This window comes from Lynx rufus, unplaced genomic scaffold, assembly GCF_022079265.1.
Source record: "Lynx rufus isolate CCGP_SWC_20201006 ecotype Redwood Valley unplaced genomic scaffold, mLynRuf1.p SCAF_1, whole genome shotgun sequence".
NCBI classification, from domain to species: Eukaryota; Metazoa; Chordata; class Mammalia; order Carnivora; family Felidae; genus Lynx; species Lynx rufus.
In genome coordinates, this window is record NW_025814823.1 from 20,062,698 (window position 1) to 20,080,791 (window position 18,094).

General features: G+C 45.5%; 1 protein-coding gene across 1 annotated transcript in view; it reads right to left on the reverse strand.

The window, feature by feature from the left end:
* The window catches only part of SERPINE3 (serpin family E member 3), a 33,469-nt gene extending 15,965 nt beyond the window's left edge, over positions 1-17,504 (reverse strand). The window contains exons 1-5 of the mRNA XM_047079266.1: positions 17,489-17,504; positions 15,533-15,805; positions 10,335-10,568; positions 8,356-8,553; positions 6,588-6,786 (exon numbers count right to left, since the gene is read on the reverse strand). Coding sequence (XP_046935222.1) covers positions 6,588-6,786; positions 8,356-8,553; positions 10,335-10,568; positions 15,533-15,805; positions 17,489-17,504 — 920 coding nt within the window. The remainder of the gene's footprint in view (positions 1-6,587; positions 6,787-8,355; positions 8,554-10,334; positions 10,569-15,532; positions 15,806-17,488) is intronic.
* Positions 17,505-18,094: the final 590 nt, after the last annotated feature.

An 18,094-nucleotide genomic window follows, 5' to 3' on the forward strand; every position in this document is an offset into this window, starting at 1 on the left:
ACGCCCAACCAAATGAGTCACCCAGGCACCCAATTTCTTTCTTATATGGCTATGAAGGCCAGCCCAGAAGAAATGTTTCAAAAATATCTTGAGTGGAAAAATTGCCCTTTACCAAAACCAGACAATGATATCATGAGAAAACTAGACAAATATCCCTTATGAATAAAGATGCAAAATCCTCAACAAATACTAGCAAATTGAATCCAGCAACATATAAATCCCATCATGACCAAGTGAGATTTATCCCAGGAATGCAACATATGAAAATCAATGTCAAACACCGTATTAACAGAATAAAGGACAAAGGCCACATGATCATCTCAATAAAGGCAGAAAAGCGTGTGAAAAAAAGCCAACACTCTTTCATGAAAACAAAAATCACTCAGTAAACTTGGGATATAAGAGAACTTTTTCAACCTTAAAAAGGGTCTCCACAGAAAACCCACAGCTTGCATCATACTGAATGGTAATGGTAAAAGACTGAATGCTTTCCTCCTAAGATCAGGAATCAGACCAGGATGTTCACCACTTTTATTTCACATCGTAGCGATAGGTGTGCAGGGCAATTATGCCAGAAAAAGAAATAAAATGCGTCCAGATTAGAAAGGAAGAAGTATACCTATCTCTATTCACAGATGACTTGGTCTTGTATATAGAAAATCTTAAGGAATATATACACACAGAGGAAAAACTACTAGAACTAATAAATGATTTTGCCAAGGGGACAGGATGTGAGATCAAGGTACAAAAAGTCAATGGCTTTTTTTATATTAGCAATGAACAGTCTGAAAATAAAATCCCATTGATAACAGCATCAAAAGGAATAAAATACTTAGGGTTTTAACAAAAGAAATGCAAAACTTGTATACTGAAAACTAAAAGCTAAAAAACATAATTGAAAGAAACTGAAGAAAACATCAATAAAGTGAAAAACATCCCGTGTACAGATTGCAACAGCTAATATTGTCAGAAAGCAATATTCCCAAACTGATCTACAGAGTAAATATAATCATCATCAAAAGTTCAGCTGCCTTTTTGGCCAAAACTGATAACCTGATCCTAAAATTCCTATGAAAATGTATGGAACCCAGAATAGCCAAATAATTCTTGAAAAAAGAAGAACAAAGTTGAAGCACTAACATATCCTGATTTCTAAACATTATAGTAATCGAGACTGAATAATACTGAGTAAATTGTAGACATTTATGCCTATAGAATAGAATTGAAAGTCTAAAAATAAACCCATTCATTTATGGTCAATGAATTTCAAGAAAGGTACCAAGAAAATTCAATGGAAAAACAAATAGTCGTTTCAATAAATGGTGCTGGGACACAGCAATTGCCCTTCTAGGTATTTACCCAAAGGATACAAAAATACAGATTCAAAGGGGTATATGCCCCCTGATGTTTATAACAGCATTATCAACAACAGCCAAACTATGGAGAGAGCCCAAATGTCCATCGACTGATGAATGGATAAAGAATATTATGATTTATACCCACCCACACACACACACACACACACACACACACACACACACTGGAATATTACTCAGCCATCAAAAAGAATGAAATCTTGCCATTTGCAATGATGGGGATGGAACTAGAGTGTATTACACTAAGTGAAATAAGTCAGTCAAAGAAAGGCAAATACCATATGATTTCACTCATATGTGGAATATAAAAAACAAAACATGACATTAGGGGAAGGGAAGGAAAAATAAAATAAGATAAAAACAGAGAGAGAGGCAAACTATAAGAGACTCTTAGAGAACAAAGTGAGGGTTCCTGGAGGGGAGGTGGGTGGGGGGATGGGCTAAATGGGTGATACGCAATAAGGAGAGCACTTGTTGGGATGAACATTGGGTATTATATGTAAGTGATGAATCACTAAATTCTCCTCCTGAAACCAATACTACACTGCATGTTAACTAACTTGAATTTAAATAAAATCTTGGAAGAAAAAAAATCATGCTGGGACAACTGGATAACCACATGCAAAGAATGAAATTGGACCTCTACCTCATTATACATACAAAAATTAATTCAAAATGAGTCAGAGACCTAAATATAAGAGCTAAGACTATAAAATTGCTAGAAAAAACATAGACATAGATCTTTGTGATCTTGGTTAAACAATGGTTTCTTAGATACGACATTAAAAGAAGCATAAGAAACAAAAGAAAAAATAAATTAACTGAACTTCATTAAAATTAAAAGCTTTTGTACTTCAAAGGACATCCTCAATGGTTAGAGTGGAAGAGAGCCAAAGCATAAGAGACTCTTAAAAACTGAGAACAAACTGAGGGTTGATGGGGGGTGGGAGGGAGTGGAGGGTGGGTGATGGGTCTTGAGGAGGGCACCTTTTGGGATAAGTACTGGGTATTGTATGGAAAGCAATTTGACAATAAACTTCATATATTGAAAAAAAAAACAAAGGACATCCTCAATAAAGTAAAAAGACGACCCATGAAATGGGAGAAAATATTTGCAAATTGTATATCTGATAAAGGACTAATAACCAGAATATATAAAGCACCATGACAACTCAACAATAAAAAGACAACCTATTTAAAAATGGAGAAAAGATTCAAATAGATATTTCTTCAAAAGAGATATGTAAATGTTCAACAAGCACATGACAATATGCTTGACGTCATCGGTCATTAGAGAAATGCAAATGGAAGTCACAAGAGAAACCACCTCACACCAACTAGGATGGCTACAATAAAAAAGATGGGGGTTTTCTTCTCCTGTAGTTGTTGCTACTGTTGTGGGGTCAGACAGGTTGCATCCATCTTGCCTCCAGCCTGACCGAGAAGCCAAAACACAGAGGATGGCATTGCTGGAGGGCAGAGGAGGCGATGTCTTCCCAGGTAATGTAACTAAGAATAACTATATACTTCCTAAATGTTAGCTTTATAACAACCCTACTTTTTAACCCAAATTTGGGAAGCCAGTCTTTGTCTTCTCCTCACCTTCCTTCCCTCCACAATTCAAAACAAGATTGTAGTAAAATATACACAACATAACCATTTTAAGTGCATAATTCAATGGCCTTAAGAATATCCACGTTGCTGTCCAACCACCACTGTTATCTTTCCACCACTCTGGAACTTTTTCATCACACCAAACTGAAAGTCTGTACCATTAACCATGAAGAGGGACTTATGAAAAAAGATGGACAATAACAAGTGTTGACAAGGGTATGGAGAAACTGGAACCTCTTGGATTGCTGGTGGGAATGTAAAATGATGCAGCCCCTTGGAACACTGTCTGGTAGGTCCTCAAAATGTAAAGTGTAGAGTTAACACATGACGCAGGATTTTCATTCCTAGGTATGTAACCAAGATCATTGAAAATATATATCATAAAAAAAGTGTGCACATGAAAGTTTTATAGGACCCAAAAAGTGAAAACAAGCAAAAAGTTTCCAGGCTCTTAAATGTCTATAAACTGATTAATGGATAAGTAGAATGTGGTATATTCATACAATGGAAAATTATTCAGCCATAAAAAAGAATGAAGTATTGATACTCTGATAAGGACGGATCTTGACGACATCGTGCTAAGTGAGAACAGCTAGACACAGAAGGGCTACATGTGGCATGATTTCATTTATGTGAAAGGTAGAGTAGTATAGACAAATCCACTGAGAGAAAGTAGATTAGTGGTTGCCTAGGAGTAGTGAGGAGAAGGAATGTGGAGTGACTGCTAATGGGTATGGAGTTTCTTTTTGAGGTGATGAAAATGTTCTGGAATTTGATAGTCGTGATGGTTGCACAACTTTGCCAATATACTAAAAACCTCTGAACTGTACACTTTAAAACAATTTTATGGTTATGTGAATTGTACCTTCATTTAAAAAAAAAAAAAAAAGAAAATACCCATAGAAAAACACAATCCACACATGACGATGATCAGTAGCTCTTGGAAAGGAAGCCCAAAACTTCTGAATATATGAGATCTGATGGATTTTTAAGATACTTATAAACAAACAAACAAGGAGAAAAAGAGACACGCACAAAAACCAGACTCTGAAGTACAGAGAACATGCTGGCAGTTGCCAGAGGGGAAGTGGGGGGGGGGGGGATGGGTGAAATAGATAAAGGGGATTAAAAGTACACTTACAATGAGCACTGAGTAAATGCAGAGAATTGCTGATTTGTTATACTGTACACCCGAAACTAATATAACACTATACATTAGTTATACTTCAATAAAAAAATACATCACTTCTATTATGAGAAAAAAAATGCTCATGCTTAGCATCCTACTATGTTGATCTAATAACCAAACGTTTTATTCATTAAACAAATATATATTTGACATTATTAGTCTTTCTTGTGAGGCATTACATTATTATGGATATAAATGACCCTTGTTAACACTCATTGTTGGCTTTCTTGATTATTCTTTTGGTATGCTAAGGTCCCTAATGAAGACTAATTGTCCCCATACATTTTATTTCACTTCTTCATAAATAAAATATTACCTCAGAAGCTAGATATCATAATTCATCCAGAATCTATGGATACACCGTTGGTGAAGCTTAATCCTAAGGCTCACCTCACCGCCACACGATATTTGCACCGCTACCCACAGTGTGCAAAAGTGTTTGCTCTTGCTAAATGAAAAATGCAGGGTAGGGGCGCCTGGGTGGCGCAGTCGGTTAAGTGTCCGACTTCAGCCAGGTCATGATCTCACGGTCCGTGGGTTTGAGCCCCGCGTCGGGCTCTGGGCTGATGGCTCAGAGCCTGGAGCCTGTTTCTGATTCTGTGTCTCCCTCTCTCTCTGCCCCTCCCCCGTTCATGCTCTGTCTCTCTCTGTCCCAAAAATAAATAAACGTTGAAAAAAAAAATTAAAAAAAAAATGCAGGGTAACTATAAAGCAGATCATATTAAATGAGGAATGAATGATTTGCAGAACTAGAGGTAAATTCTTGCCCAAAAGTTGACCTGGTCGACCACGGTCCAAAGTTTTGTACCCAGATTTAGACCTAAGATAGTTGAAATTCTTTCTCTATTTATTCCTTAAAGGATTTTGAAGCTGGTTTCTTTGCTTGGCGAGTTTGGCTTTGTGAAACAGCCTCATTTTCCTAATACCTTCTATCCTTCTTGGATGTCAGTCTTGATAGCATTAGGGAGATAAATTATGGTAACCAAATATTTTTTTAACAAGTGTTAACTGATGCTGTGTTACTATGATCTTTGCCTTCCCATCTCTTCCCTGTCTTCAGGGTCTTTCAGCATCATTCCTCAACGCTGCGAGCTCTACAGGTGGCATCAGAGACAGCGGAGGACTCGCAAACGAGCTGGGCACTTTCCTGGGGACTCTTCCTTACAGCAGCTGCTCCAGGATGAGGCCAGCCATCTGTCTCCTAATTCTGAAAAGATTCCGACAAATTTCCTGCACCAGGTCGCACTGTCTCCCTACTTTTAACATTGAAAGCTTCTCTTCCTTCGCTGAGCTTCTCTCAAATATGACAGAAAGATGAAAGTTGCTTCTTTTCCATGCCAGAGAGATCTGTTGAAATTTCTTGTCTTTGTGCCTTCATTTGAGGTCCAAGCATTTGGTTTGGAGAGACATAAACTTTATCATAGAGTTACGTTCACCTTCTGGTTATGCCAGATCCCACTCTGGACCTTGGCCCTTAACTCACTGGGTCTCTCCTTGTGTGTTTTTATTTCAGTGTCTGGACTTATTTTTAACCGCTCAAAAGAGCTCTGCCAAGGCCTCTGGCTCAGTGCTGCTGAGGGCCTGGTCAACAGAGCAGGTGGTGGCAGCCAGCAGGAAGGAGCATGAAGAATCCACATACTGAGCCCTGGGATAACATTCCTCACTTAATGCTGGTCTACAAATTAATTACAGGTTTACTCTGGTTTCAAATGTGCCAGAGAAGCTTGTCACTTAAAGAAGTTCAAAAAGGAATTCTTTGTAAAGTAATGAGTTTTGCAAGTAGGTTTTGCTTTGGAAAAGCAAAATCTAGAACCATCATTTAACTTTTTGACAATTTGCATTTGCACCTATTGGATTTTCTCAAAGAATGGCTCACCTCTATTTACAAACAATGAGAACCTTCAGCATAGAGACTAAAAGTCTTCAATTTTTATGCTTTAATTTGTCTTCCAGTCAGAATTATCTTGGTTGTTTGCTCAATTACATCAACTACCTTGCCTCTTTGGTTTTGGAAAAATGACAGTTGTATACTCTTAGGATGTGATAAGATTTGGGGCACATTCCTCCAAGGTAACTTCATGGCTTTTCTTTCCCTGTTCAGAGAGCTGGTTGTGGCATGAGGCCTGGAGCCTGCAGTCTGGCCCAGTGAACACAGAATATCTTCTCTTGAGAAGACCTAGGAAATTAACTCTGTTCCATCTGCATCATGAACTAGTCCGCAGAGACTCTGACCTGGACCCACACTCTAGGGCAACTCCCCCTTGGCCTAACCTCTCAGGGCACATTAGACAAGTTGGCCCAGTGGTTAAGGACAGACCCCAGAGTCCGACCACCTGGGTTCTCTGATCCAGGCCTGGCCAACTGGATTAGGCTGCAGAGCACCCCAGAAGGATGACACAGCCACTTACCTGGGCAGGAACACGTCCATTCTGGCTCGCCTGAGGCTGGAGGTCCAGATGCGGATGATGCTGGCTGTGAGGTGTGGCTCAACGTGGCTCAGCGGGGTGTCTTTGTCACGTGGCAGAACCAAGAGCAGACTCACTGTGTTTCCCAGGTAAGGCAGCTCCAGCACCCCCACCTGATGGCCTGCAGGGTCCTGGAACTGGCCTGGGGGTTCAGTGGATGGGGCATTATTAGTTCTGTCCCAGGAGACAGGGAACTAAACAGTGCCAGACCCTGGGAAGGGCCAGCTCACAGAACTGGGAACCGTACGTTTTATTAACAGGCTGTCTACCTCACCTTCAGGAAGCAGTTCGAGGCCAAAGACTGTTAGTCACCTTTTCTGATCTTAGGACCTAGAATTTCTTTTTTTTTTTTTTTAACTTTTTTTTTTTTTAACGTTTATTTATTTTTGAGACAGACAGAGACAGAGCATGAATGGGGGAAGGTCAGAGAGAGGGAGACACAGAATCTGAAACAGGCTCCAGGCTCTGAGCTGTCAGCACAGAGCCCGACGCGGGGCTCGAACTCATGGACTGCGAGATCATGACCTGAGCTGAAGTCGGCTGCTTAACGGACTGAGCCACCCAGGCGCCCCAGGACCTAGAATTTCTAATGATACCTTCACAGGGCTTGCATCGGCTGGACACAGTGGGGATGATGGCACGTGGGAGAGCCATCTACTGTCTTAAAGGGGAAGCCATTCCAATCCTGGCCTTTTGTGACCATGTGGGGACCCAGGCTCTTTGACCCAGATCTTTCTTTCAACAAAAGCTCTGAACCCAGATATCATATAAAATTGGGAAGTGTTACGCAGCTGACAGATCAACCAGCATGAGTCATAGCAGCGACGGGAAAACATTAGGCACAAGAACTATAATAGTCATAAATATATATTTACATATCCAATTGACCTTTCTCTACGCTCCCCTTACTTGACCTCAGTTAATAGTTACTGGCAGGATAAACAAACGAATAAAAACACTCACAACGTGTCCTGCATGAAATTGAAGCAGGAAGGTAGTGAGTTTTCTAAGCGCCAGAGTTCCCGAAACACTGTTTTAAGTCTCAGCGACTTTTCCCTGCATAAGAACAGAATTAATCCCACAGCTGGAAAGGCTGAGCCTGCAAACAAGGGCTGTGAGAGAGGTGTGTGGGGACAGGTGGCCGGGTCCCTTCTCCCCTTGCCTTGTGGGGGCCCCACGGCGGTGTCCACACCTGGAGCCAGCCTTTGGGGCTGGGCCCCCTCTCCCCTGGTGCTCGCTGGCCCGCACTCAGGGCACCTGCACCCTCAAGGGGCCGGGATGAGCAACCATCCAGGCAAGGTGGAAGGACAATGTCAAGCCCGCGTGGGCGCCCTCTTGAGAGCCATCTAAACTGAACTCTCCATCTTTTGCCCTTTCTTAGCACCAAGTGGCTATTCATTTTATGCGGTTGCCTGCCGAGGGTGGGGTGGTTCCATTCAAACAGTTTTGGTTTTACACTAACACCTCTTACTAGGTGCAGAGGGAAATGTCAAGCGTGAGATTGGATTTCTCTTCCCCCTCTGCTTCCTCACCCTCCTCTCTGGGTCCTCGGGCCCCTGGGGCTCTCCTTACTGCACACACATCTCACTGCAGAGGGAAGGCTGAGACACTCCGCGGGTCCTTCTAGAGCAGACGTGGCCCCCCTCTCTCCGCCCACGTGGTTCCCTTGTTCCCGTCACTTAAGAGGGCCCACAGGTGGGAAGGAGCTCACCGTAGTTGACCTCGGCCATTTGGTACATCATGGGGACTTGGAGGACGAGGCCCGGGGCACAGGTGAAAGGCAGGAGCTGAGTGTCCCTGGAGGAGAATCTCTGCCGCCAAGTGCTCTGGAAGGACATGGTGCTCACAAGTGCCAGCTGGGGAAATGCACCGCCACCGCGCTCCCATGTCAGGCCACCCGGGTTGTCACCTGCAAGCAGGAGAGCCATCGTGTGGCTGAGACCCGTGCACCTGCCCTGGAGGGTGCTGGGGCATCCCCGAGGTTGGGTTTGCACCTGCAGAACCGTGGTGTCTATAACTAGCTGTTGTTGAAGACCGTGCTTTTATCCTTTTCCGAGCAGGTTGTCTGAAGCGGCTATTTCCTAGGGCTGTTAGACACACACTGCTCAGGTGGACTCCTGGGAGGCACAGGGCGCTGTGGTGGGGGCCACTTTGCTGTGTCCCTCCCACCCTTCCCGCAAATCCCGCTACCCCAGCTGCTGGGCCTCATCCCTGACAGAGCCTTTGCTTAGACAGCAACATCCAGGGCATGCTCTTGAGATTCCACGCGTTACCAGAGAGAAGAGGGCAGGCTGACTACTGCCCCAGCCCTTTATTAATAAAAACACACATTGTGCCAGGCTCTGTTCTAAATGCTTGAACAAACCCTCACTGACTCCTCTGACCAGTTCTGTTGTTATCCCTAATTTTACAGATGGGGGCACCAAGGCTTGGAGAAGCTGTCGCAGGTCACACACTTGTGAGTGGCAAAGCCACCATCCGCCCGCTGCTCAAGACAGAAACCTTGGGTTTGAACCCAAGCGGCCTGGCCCCAGAGCTTCAGGCTCTTCCTGGCTGCCCCTCTTCTGTGGAGGACACTCACCCCAGAGGGTTGACGGCAGCTAACTGTGTGGCTTTGCCTAACCGCCCCCTCTCCCCACGCCCCTACCCCAGCAGCACAATGAGCCGAGACAGGGAATTAAACATTTCTTAAGTAAACTGGGAAGACATTATGAAACGCTGGAGACAACTGAGCTATCAATGAACATCTTCGTATTTGCGCTGCAGCTCTGTGCTCCTTGGCCACCCACGTGTTGTTCTCAGTTCAGTCATAAAGTACACATCACCTTCTATTCTGTGTTTTAAACAACACTGGGTCTTGAACATTCTCCCTGTTTCTGTGTAGCCTTTGTAATGTTCAGGGATGCCAGAGGCAGACCGGCTGACTTAGGATCCTGGCTCTAAGGGATCCTGGGCCCTGGGCAGCAGGCGTAGCTCTCCGTGCCTCAGTTCCTCTATCTGTGAACCCGTCGCTAGTAACAGCACCTATCTCCCAGGACAACTGCGAGGGTGAACAGACATAATGAACACAGAGCACTTAGGAAAAGCGCTATAAGTCAATAAATGGAACCCCAGTGAGTGTAATAGATTTTCACCACCTTTAATAATTACAACTACATGATGTGCGGGAGCTGTAATTAATGGGATCATTCCTAATGGCTGGGGGGTTAAGTTATTTCTAAGTCTTTTTCTTGGGTAACCCTAACCCTGGGCTAAGCATCTTATTATATATAACTTTTTCTTCCCTTGAATCATTTCCTGAAGCTAAATTCCAAGAAGTTTTCTGGCTCCCACTGAATTTTGCTGTCGCAGGGTGTTAATTGTAGGTGACCGCAGAGCTCGGTGGGGGGGATTCCCCTGAGGGGAACAGGTGCACAGAACAAAGCCTGCAGGGCTCCCCTGGAGGTGGGAGGCTCTGAAGAGCCCCCTGCTGTGTGGGTGGGTGGGGGATGGGCAGAGGGGGCCAAAGGTCAGCTTTGCTTGCTTCATAGAGCACCGCACTTAAGGGTAGGGTCTCCCAAGAGGACAGACTTCTGTTGCAATCGAGGGTGGCCTGAGTCTCCACCCATGTGGCTTCTGACCAGCAATGCTTGGTATCTGTGTTTATAGCGCTCTGAAATCAGCCTCACTAAACTGGATGGTTTCTTTTACCTGCCATCTGCCTGGAGGCCCATTCGTTGACCCCGATGCTGGTGCTGTTGGGTTCCCTGAGGTTGGCTGGCTCCAGGCTGCTGTTGGCCCACTGGGAGATCTGTTCCACAAAGCAGGGGGAGAGGGGCGTTCCTGCTTGCACGAAAAGAGTGCAGGCCAGCTCCATTTTGGTGCCTCGTCCGGAGTTGGGCAGGGTGGCGTAAACAGTGTGTAAGAACTGTTTCACCCTCTGGTCTGTGAAAAAGGTGTTGGGATAAATTGACAGTGGTGAGCGTAAGTAAGGAGTTCGCCCTGTCTCTCTTTGCACATTGCACTGAAATGGGGCCCCGGCAGGTACCACTCTTGTTTCACAAGGCTCATCTACCAGTTACAGCCAATTTGGATAAATCAGAACTCAATTGCTCAGGAATTATCCCGAATCATAGATTAAGAGCTGAGAGGTGGGGGGAAGCCATGCAAGATCAGAAAGAAATCAGGCTGTGATGAAGTCAAATAGAAAAATACTGCCAATATCCCAGAGGCTATTCCTCCTTAACTTCTTGAGACAGACATGTTGAGGGCACTAGAATACAGAGAGCCGGCAAAACTGTGGGTCTGGTGTGCAGGGTGAGGAGGCTTCAAATATTTAAGAAGTCAATCGATTTATGGGGAATGTCATAAATAACAATGACAGACCAATTGTCACTGTATCTTGTTTAGGGCCTTAGATCCGTTCCCACAACTGCATGTCATAAGCCTGAGGGACATTCAGATGTGGCCTCTTTCAGAACTATGCTATCGATTCGAGGAACACAGAGGAAAGGTAAGAGCGCCTCCCATCCCCCTGCTCCCTAAGACCCAGCGGACAGCTTGTGCTATTAATGTCACCAAGAACCTAGAAGAATGTTGAGGAAATAATAAGCATCTGAGAGAGTCAATAGTTTCCACCTTCTTGGGGCGGGGGTTGGCTGGACTTATATTTACTACTTACACAGGAGATTTCTTCCTTCTCTCCATAATCAATAGTGGATTTCTTTTTCAAGATAGTATTTACAATCTGTGGCTTTTACTCTCCCCTAGGAGGAAATCTGGAGCTGGAGCAGGGCCTCTCGCCCACTGGTGAGTCAGGGCACAGCTGAGCATCCCAAGCTTCTTTCTCCTGACACATGGAAGCTGGGCATTTCCAGCAGTCAGGTCCCCTTCCTGTGCAGGCTGCCTCTGGAACATGGTTCTTCCCTGCTCCTCCTTGCCTCTCCTTCCTCTTAGGCACAGCTCTGTGGTTATCCACAAATCTACCCCCACACTTTGTCCCTTCTTCCTGCACTGCCCTGTCCCTCTCCCAGGACACCTGTTGGGATGGATCTCTGACCTGGCTTGGGGCCCATCCACTCCAACACCCTTCATGTCTCAGAGGCCCACTCAGGGGACAGCAGCAGAGCCCCAAGTTGCCTGGCAAAACTTCTCTGAAGGGGCACAGATGCCCCCAATACACCCTGGCCGGGGCGCCCAGCCACCGGGCTGCAGCCCACAGCTGTGGACAGATTTCACTTGCCCAGAAAACTTTCACTACCAAAGCTGCTTCTTAGAATCCACGACTGTAAAAAACAGACTCGGGTTGTATATCTCATGATTTGCAGCCTGACTCCTTTGCTTTTATTTTAATGAGCAAAGAAATGGATGAAAATAATACTTCTTGTCAGGTTTTCCTCTACTGAGGAAGGTCATATGTATTTATAGAATCATGTCCCTGTAAAATGTTGACCATCTTGCAGGAACGAAGTGAGATGTTTCACCGGTCCATAGTGTAGCGTGACCTCCCTTCTGCCCTCTCACCCAATCTGGGCCAGGGGACCAGCTGTTCTTTGAGGGATGACAGGCTACAGACTGTTCCTCCCCAGCAGCCTTGGAAAGAGGAACCTGTCACCGCTGGCTTAATTCCTCTCCCTGCCCCGCCAGAGAGCGTCTTTCTTGCTGGAGGGCTGGTCAGGTAGATCTTACGGAAGGGTCTGGGAAGAAAGGAAGCAGAAAGAAGAAAACCCTTGGGTGCTGCACTCCATCAGCACTGTGATGAGGGCGGTGTGGAAGGTTGAGGAGAAGGTCCCTGGGATGCGCACAGAGTGGGAGGAAAGTGCTAGAAGAAGACATGATGTTTTCTCATGAATTTCTCTTGCTGCGGCGGCTGAGCCTTCTAACTCATTTGTGAGCCCAGTGTGGAGAGCGCCTTCCTTTTGAATCCATGTGTTGAACTGAGCTTCCTGAACGTGACACTGAATCTGACTTTGTAAAGTTCATGACTATAAAATTCTCAAACTACAAACAGCGATGCTAATGTTTTACTTGCCTGAGAATTACAAGAGGCCTAAGTTGAGGATGATGTCAGAGGGTTTGGTTGAGCTGAGGGAATAATGAGGATATCTCTGATGAAAAATAGAAAAGACAATGTCCTTATACCTTTATGCTTCTGCTCAGTGACTTAGAGTAGGATGAAGGAATTTTGGAAAGAACATGGGATTTCGGGTCAGAGAATCTGGGACCTGACTCCTGTCTCTTCCACCTGCAGAGTCTTGCCAAACTGTTAGCCTCTTGTCTCATTTGTAAAATTGGGGTTATTAATTAATGTATGTGGTTTCTATGAGGATCAAATGCCATAATAACTGTAAAAGTGAAATTCATATTATCATCAAACAGAACTCTTTCCCAAGAACCAGGCTACCTTCATTTCTGAGGCCTCTGTTCCTAGCATTATTCTTATGCTTAATAGAAAGCTAGAGAGCTTAAAGTGTTCCTCATCAATTTACCTAGGAAAGCACCAGAACTCCTTAGAACTTGGAACATCAGGAAATTGTGTCTTGTGCGGTGAAAGCAAAGGTGATCCTTGTAGATACCCCTGGGGTCTGTTCTGAGTCTCATGCTGTGCCTGTCTGACCCGCAGGTGGGAACCCTAGCAAAGCTCCTAGTTGTCACGTATTGGCTGGAAACACAGGGAGAACAAGACAGTGCTGATGTGTCCCACTGCACATGTGGATAGGTCTTCCTGCTGATTAAACCGGAAAGATGCCTTAAGACCCTGGCGTTGCTTTGGATCCTGCTTTTTGTACATTTTACTGGTCTGTATTGACTTTTGAAAGGAAGGCTGGACCTAGGCAGGTAGCGGGCACTGCTGGGTTGTTTTAAACAGTGCACATGATTCTCTGAGCTATGTTGGGTCAAACCAGGCTACGGGGGTACCCTCTTAACTGGAACTCTGGAAGTTGCACATCCCTGTTCATAATAATGAGCCACGGTTCTATAAGATAACAAAGCAGTTTATGAGTAAGAAAAATGGTGGGATCATGTTCCACAGAGTTTGACTGCTAAGCATTCCTCACATTTGGTAATTCTCGAATGGGGTCCATGGAAACGCTGTTAATCATCATATTCGGTTAGCCAGGGACCCTGACTATACCTGACAACAAAGAATCAACTGGAATCAGTTCCCTTTCTCTGGAGGATAGCCACACTTGCATTTCTCACTTTCCCCCCAGTTGTGACTTTTGTGAGCCTCCTTTTTAAGGCAGAAACGCCTCTCTTTCACACGCCTGTTTGTTCTTCATGACCCGGCTCAGATGGCATGTCTTCCGGGGCATCTTTCTGTTCAGCCAGTGGAATAAATCATTCCCTGCCCTGTGCTAATTTATGTCACATAAATACACTTGCTGCACTGCACGAGGGTGTCTTTCTGTGTGCATCGTTCCTGTGACACTGACCTGCTCGCGTTGAGAGCTTTCCTTATCTGTCTGGATGCTGAGTTCTTGAACCGCATCATTCAAGAACTGAGTTCTTGAATCGGCACTGCAGCCGATCTCATGTGGCTGAAGAAGAAGACCAGGGATATATGCATTTCTGTGATATTCTTGCTGAGAAAAATCAAGCCGGCCAGCGGGGTCACGAGAGCTGTTTGGGCAGGGGACAGGATGTGGATGGGGTGTGGGGAACTGGACGCATGACTGGTGCCTTGTGACCTGGCGTCTTCAGCATTAACCTTTACCTGCCACCCCGAGCTTCTAGCTCAAAGGAAGCTCTCACCAGCACTGTGTTGGTATTCGTTCTTGGATTTCCTAACACATATTGATTTATACAAGGCTAATGCCCATCCTTTTTTATTGGTATCTTATTCTAAGATAGAGAAGGAAAAGCGATGTGCGTGAGTGTGTGTGTTCGCATGGAGTTGGTAGGTTGGTTCCGAGGCCAGGTTTTGAGCCGGACGCCCTGAGTGCAAGCTAGGTTGACCTGAACATGGCTGACCTCAACCTGAGCTTGAGTCCCAAATCTGCAACTTACTAGCTATGTGACCTTGGGCAAGTCGTGTAAACTCTCTGTGCCTATTGGCTCATCTATAAAATAGGGATGGGAGAGCCTGGGTGGTTCAGTTGGTTAAGCGTCTGACTCTTGGTTTCAGCTCAGGTCATGATTTCACAGTTTGTGGGTTTGAGCCCCGTGTCGGGCTCCTCGCTGACAGTGTGGAGCCTGCTTGAGATTCTCTCTCCCTCTCTCTGTGCCCCTCCCCTGCTTGCTCTCTATGTCTCTCTGCCAAAATAAATAAACTTAAAAAAATAAAATAGGGATGATGATATAATTCCATCACATATCCAGGGCTAGCAATTGTATGTGGTTTCTCTGAGCATCAGAAGACATAATGGCAATTTTGTTGTCGTAACAATTAAATTACTACTTGGAAGGTGCTTCAGACATTTCCTGGCACCTGGTAGGCACTGCAGAAGGGCTTGTGACATGAAATTGGAAAAACTGCCATGGAGGGGCCCCTGGATGGCTCAGTCGGTTAAACGTCCAACTTTGGTTCAGATCATGATCTTACGCTCCATGAGTTCGAGCCCTGTGTTGGGCTCAGAGACTGGAGCCTGCTTCGGATTCTATGTCTCCCTCTCTCTGCCCCTCCCCCTACTTGCGCTCTGTCTGTCTCTCTCTCAAAAATAAATAAACACATTAAAAAATATACAAGAAAAATTGGCATGGAACCTAAGTTTAGAAGAGAAACTCAAAGATCATCATGGGGACTACAGTGTGAAGTCCGAATTCCGTCTGCTGCATTCTTGCCAGGCGGTCACCCTTCTCCACTGGTGGTCATCCAGCACCAGCCACTGGATTCGGGAACACCCCACCTCCTGAGGCAGCCTGAGTGGGAGCAGCAGAGCAAACAGGGGCACGAGCAGCCCTCTTACCATGGACGGTGTAACCCAGGGCCTCGGCCAGCTGCCGGCCGGTGTTCCCTTGGGCTCCAAACTGCAGGATTTCCAGAGCAAGGGACACGCCAGCAGGAGAAATGACAACGTTGGTTTCATTTCTAGGGGCCGCTGCACCCTGGTAGAGGCGAAGCGCAAGCTCGGTCTTCAGCAAGGTCAGGTCCTCACGGAGGTCGCCCTGTCCTCCACGGAGCCAGGTGTGAAGCAGGAAGAGCGTGAACAGGGCCGGCTGCATGGAGGCAGGGAATCTTCCTGCAGTGTAGACAGAAGAGACCAGGGTGAGGCAGAAAGTCCCACCCCGCAGAGAACTGGTCTGTGTTCAGGACTGGCGATGGCCGAGGGAGGTGTGCCCGCAGCACCCCCTCCCTCCCTGCCTACCAGCCCGGGGCCCACCCACCCCCCGCTCCTCTACTGCATCCTGTTGTGTCCGCATTAGAAATATGGGCCGGGAGGCTACACTGTGAGCTGAGGCTTTGTTGTCACTTACTAAATATATGACCTTGGGCAAGGTCCTGGTCTGGTCAGAAGCAAACCATTGAGTTGGAGAAGACATGTAAGAAGTACACTTGACTCATATTTCGTGGCATTTAGCCAGCTTGTAGCTGTGCCATATCTATTATGTATAATGATCATCAACAAAAATAAAAAAATACACAGTATGTTACAAAGGACTTTGTGTTTTCTCAGTTAATCATTACAACAGTTTTCCAAGGTGGCTGTCACTGTCTTTCAAATACAGAGAGGAGGAGGTTTAGGGCACTCAGGGAACCATTGAAGAAAACACCTGGGCAAGTGTCCATCAATTGATGAATGGATAAAGAAGATGTGGCGGACACAAACACATACACACGTACACATAAATACCACACAATGGAATGTGATTCAGCCATCAAAAAGAATGCAATCTTGCCATTTGCAGTGACGTGGATGGAGCTAGAAAGTATTATGCTATGTGAAATAAGTCAGAGAAAGACAAATACCATATGATTTCACTTCTTTGTGGAATTCATGAAACAAACAAACAAACAAAGGAAAACAGAGAGAGAGAGAGAGAGAGAGGCAAATCAAGAAACAGCATCTTAACTATAGAGAACTGAGGGTTACCAGAGGGGAGATGGGTGGGGGCATGGGTTAAATCGGAGATGGGGATTAAGGAGTGCACTTGTGATGGAGTTGTTGATTCACTATATTAAAAAAAAAAAAAAAGAAAAGGAAAAGAAAACACGTGGGGAAAGCACATGACTCAAGCCCTGGTCTTCCATGAGTGGTATATAAAACACTAAGGCTAGAAATGCACATGAAGGTATTGATACACGAGGTAATTATACCTATAATATCACATGCTTGTGATGTGAACTATTCTCATAAGAGCACTTTCATGGAGAGCGGAGTTATACCAATATCACTCCTACCAAGGAAAGGCACCTCTCCAAGGAGCAGAGCATTAGCTGGAAATTAATGCAAAGAAGAGAAAGTTCAAGGTGTTTTCAATGACTATGCCACACGTACAGCCTGCAACAGGTTTTGCTAAGTTGTCTAACTTTGGTATCAGACAGGATTGGTGCAAGAGAAGCCTCGTCTGGAGTCACTTCCTATACGTTTGCAAATAGGGCCATTGGGCTCAATGGTGTTTACTTCAGATAAAGGTTCAAGGTGGAAAAACATCCTGTCTTCACTAACTTTTCCTGCAGCCAAGCCCACATATAGTGTTTGGATGGCTTAGTACCATAGGGGTGGGATGTGTGTGTGGGGGGTGTCTTTCTGTGTATGTGTTGGGAGGTGGCAGGTCCCAGCCCAGGGTCATTTGTGAAATGACCCAGTGCCAGTGTTCTTGCAGCTCCTATAACCTCCCACAAGGACACTCTGCAGTCAACCCCTTGTGCTCCTGGGCTCCCCATGACCACATCCCTGCCCGCCATGGTTCACCATGCTTACTCACGGACTCTTGCATCAGACTGTTGTGTCTCCTTGCTTGATCCTGTTCTTGTGGGTCTCCAGCATTAACGTGCTCCCCTTTTTAAAAAGTGGAGCAGAGTCTGCTTTGAATCACAAGACAGCGCAGCGAGGAAGCTGGCAACTGCCGTCTCTGCCGGCGATGTCTCTACCACTCGGTCCAAATTCCTGGAGCCTGAGGTCCTGCAGAGAGCCAGGAGAAGCACTGCCCCGGCCAGCAAAGCCCAGATCGGAAACAGAGCAGGCCCTGGGGAGGGAGCCAGCCACACCCGTCAAGCCTTCTTAGGCTTGTGACCTGGTTGTACCAGCAAGGAACCCCTCATCTAGCCTTTGTCACTTTGAGGAATTCCACTGATAACTCTGCCGTCCCGGGGTTTGCTGGGTGCCAGGTACCTAATGCTTCTCCCCTCCTCCTGTGGAGAAAACAATAAATCAGTCATTGGGCACTGGACACGTGTAGCAAATGAAATTCTGCAGAAGAGAAAAGAAACGATGCAAGATATGGCCTAATAAAATTGAAACTTGTCTTATTTATTGTTAATAAAAGTGCATGCACTCGTTTATGCGTAATACGGGCACTGTTAACAG